The 3,232-nt window shown below is 64.9% G+C and overlaps 1 protein-coding gene across 1 annotated transcript in view; it reads right to left on the minus strand.

Annotated features, from left to right (window-relative positions):
* Positions 1 to 3,232, minus strand: part of TPCN2 (two pore segment channel 2) — a 38,402-nt gene that overhangs the window by 9,461 nt on the left and 25,709 nt on the right. The window contains exons 19-22 of the mRNA XM_025046294.1: positions 2,766 to 2,865; positions 2,600 to 2,682; positions 2,093 to 2,174; positions 1,605 to 1,702 (exon numbers count right to left, since the gene is read on the minus strand). Of these exons, the coding sequence (XP_024902062.1) occupies positions 1,605 to 1,702; positions 2,093 to 2,174; positions 2,600 to 2,682; positions 2,766 to 2,865 (363 nt within the window). The remainder of the gene's footprint in view (positions 1 to 1,604; positions 1,703 to 2,092; positions 2,175 to 2,599; positions 2,683 to 2,765; positions 2,866 to 3,232) is intronic.

Consider the following 3,232-nt stretch of genomic DNA (forward strand, 5'->3'; position numbering starts at 1 on the left):
GGGAAGGAAGGGAAGGAACCAGAGGGCCCCTCCGGGGAGCTAGCCCGCACCCCCTCCGAGGCCTCCACCTGTGCCAGCCCCACCAGGTGCTCCCTTAGGCCACGGCAGGCGCCCTCACCTGCCATTTCCAGGAGGAGCCACAATGACACCCCGGAACAAGGTAATGCCTATGATGGCAAAGACGTAGTATACCACCTGGGGAGGCGGGGCCGCGGTCAGCACCTCGCAGGCACGGCACAGAGCCCGGCTGGCCTGTGAGGGCTCCCAGCCCTGGCCACGGTCCCCAACCATGGACGCCGCCAGCCTCCCACGGGAGACGCTAGGGCTCTGCTCCCAGGCACCCCCTCCTATGTGCCACCATGCCCCAAAGGAAGAAGACAGGATGGGGCTGCAGGAAAGGAGGGAGGAGCCACCACCAGAGGAGCATCGGAAATGAACTGGGGCCCCGGGCGAAGGCCGAGGAAGCCGAGGCGTGTGCCCCTCCCCCAGGACAGGTGCGGCACAGAGAGGGCTGAGGACTCCACCGACAACAGGGCCAGGGGGCCAGAAGGTGGTCCAGGGAGGAGGCGGCCCCAGGGAAGGGTGGGAAGTGGCCAGGCCTCTCCAGAGGGAAGTCCCACCATGCTCCCCACGTGCACCAGGGGGGCGTCTGGGGAGCATCACAGGGCAGCCTCCCTGACCAGTGCCCTCCCGTCCAGAATGTGGCCAGGGCGGGGCACACCCTGGGCTAACCTAGCCCCCTCTGGGCCTCGGATTCCTCCCATGTGCAAACAAGAGTGGAGGGAGGGGAGGGTCCAATGCAAGCTTCTGCTTGTAGCATCCTGTGACAAGTCCAGAGCACCTCAGGGCTCCCCTCCCAGGTGGCTCCCTACCCCCCATGGTGTTTAAAACAAAGGACAAAAAAGCCAAGAGCAGCAGCATCTACACAGCAGGGCTCCCCGCAGCTCATCATCACTGTCACCATCTCTCCTGTCCACTGGGACTCATGCCTGGAGCAGCACCAGGGTCCCGCATGCTCAGGGGCCCCTGCCTGGGCTGGGACATGGGGCAGAGCCAGCAGCACCCCAGGGGAAGGCTGGCCCGGGAGGGAGGGCGGGGTGCATCTCTGTTCCCTGAGTTCCTGAAGTCCCCCCAAGAAAAGGAGAGCTGACCAGATCCTCATCTGGGGACCATGTGAGCTTTAGGGGCCCTGGTGTCTCTTATACCTGTTTGCACCAGTTTCTCAGTGTGACCTATGACCCAGAAAGCAGGAGGAGTTCGAAAGTAACGAAAAGGCTCTGAGGCACGAAGGAGACACTCTGGCTTCCTGCCCCAGCCCTACGCTTCCGGCACCTGGACAACCCGCTGCTGCCCCGACGCCCAGCTCCATGCGGCCGGTACCCTGTCTGCATCACCAGCCGCGTCACCTGGAGGCTAACGCACCTGAAGGATGCTTCCTTAAATTCGCTCAGCTGGAGAGCGGGGCACTCACAGCAGGAGCAAAGGGAGCGCTCCGGTCCCCACCCTGATCCCGCTGGGAGGCCCGCAGGAGGCAGGTGAGGTGCAGAGTGTCACCATCACAAAAGACACCTGCCTGCCCCCCTCCTCGCCCAGGGGCCACGCACCTGAACAAAAGCTCCAGAGCAGTCATCTCATAGGCGGGGTCCGGGTCCCTGGGGAGGGACTGCAGATGACTGCGGCGGTCCCACTTGTGAAGGAAGTTCTGGGACGCAGGAGGGGTGCAGGGAGGCCAGTGAGTGTGGGCCCTGCAGGAAAACAGCCCCACCCCAACCCCTCCAGTGTCCACCCCAGATACCCGGGTCCGGAGCCAGTAAGGCTACCAGATCCTGCAGGAGCCACCTGCCCAAGCCACCTTCAGACCCCCAGCAGCCTCAGCCGGGGGCCTGACAACGAACACCCACAGGTCAAACATCAGGGTGCGCCAGAGCCTCCCAGCAGCCAGGTGAGCTGCAGTGAGCTCCGCGGAAAGGACAGAGCCACCCGGCCCGGCCCGGCCTCTCCCATCCGCGTTCCGGGCGAGCCGGCAGCAGCATCAGCCCAGTCAGCAGGTTAGAAAGTCCCGTGGAACGGACCAGGCAGGAGCCTCCGATACCTCCAGAATCAGAGCCAGAAACAGGTTGACCCAGACGACAGACGACACCAGCCACCACAACACAAAATAGAGCTTCGACCACCTGGGGAGGACAAGGAGGCAGCTGCCTGAGCAGAGGGGGATCTTTCAAGCACACGACAGCCCCACCCAGGACAGCTCTGCTGAATCCTGACCAGCAATTCGTGATGGCATTATTCCCACTTCAGAGATGACCAATGCAGGAATGGCCAACGAAGCGCCCAAGGTAGCAGGGCCAGCAGAAGGTGGAGGCAGGGCTAGAACCCAGGACCGCCCCCTGGGCTGGCCTGAGCTCCCCCAGCCCTACGCTGACCTCCTGCACTCAGCCCCACTCCCCAGGCCCCCACCCCCAGGAGTTCCCTGGAGCCGCTGGCTCCTCCCATGACCCCCCCCCGAGATGCCCAGGAGGTGTGACCTCAAGTCGAGGGCAGGGGTGCAGGATGTGTGCCTCGCACCATGACAGGCGGGGAGCCCGGGACGGGCACTCACGGGCCTGCGTAGCGCCGGTAGGCATCCAGGAACACCTGCCAGTTGTTCACCACCATCACGTTCCACAGCGTGACCAGGGCGGCCTGCGGGCATGGCCACGGTGTCCAGAAGCGGGTGGGAGGCAGCAGGGGTGGGGGTCCCGGGGAGCAGGGGGTGAGGGGCTCACCGCAAAGTCATCGAAGTTGTTGGCCCAGTACTCCAGCTGCTCGTAGCTCCCACAGGGCGCTGAGCCGTTGTCAGGGGCTAGGCTGGGGGTCGGACAGCTGGGTCAGGGGCGGAACTGGACACACACGCCAGGCTGCCCAGCCCTGCCTGCTCCCCGCAGAGCACGGAGCCCTCTGGCCCCGAGGAAGGCAGGAAGAAGACATGCCCTGATCTCCTTCTGTGGGGGCCACCAGGAGGCAAGAGCTGTGGATGCACCCGAGAAACAGCGGGGGAGCCTTCTGGAAGCCCCCCTCGGCCAGCACAGGGCTGGCCTCCAGGAAGAAACCAGAGCACGGCCCTCTGGCCCCGAGGAAGGCAGGAAGAAGACATGCCCTGATCTCCTTCTGTGGGGGCCACCAGGAGGCAAGAGCTGTGGATGCACCCGAGAAACAGCGGGGGAGCCTTCTGGAAGCCCCCCTCGGCCAGAGC

The sequence above is a fragment of the Pteropus alecto genome, unplaced genomic scaffold, assembly GCF_000325575.1.
Source record: "Pteropus alecto unplaced genomic scaffold, ASM32557v1 scaffold43, whole genome shotgun sequence".
Classification (NCBI taxonomy): Eukaryota; Metazoa; Chordata; class Mammalia; order Chiroptera; family Pteropodidae; genus Pteropus; species Pteropus alecto.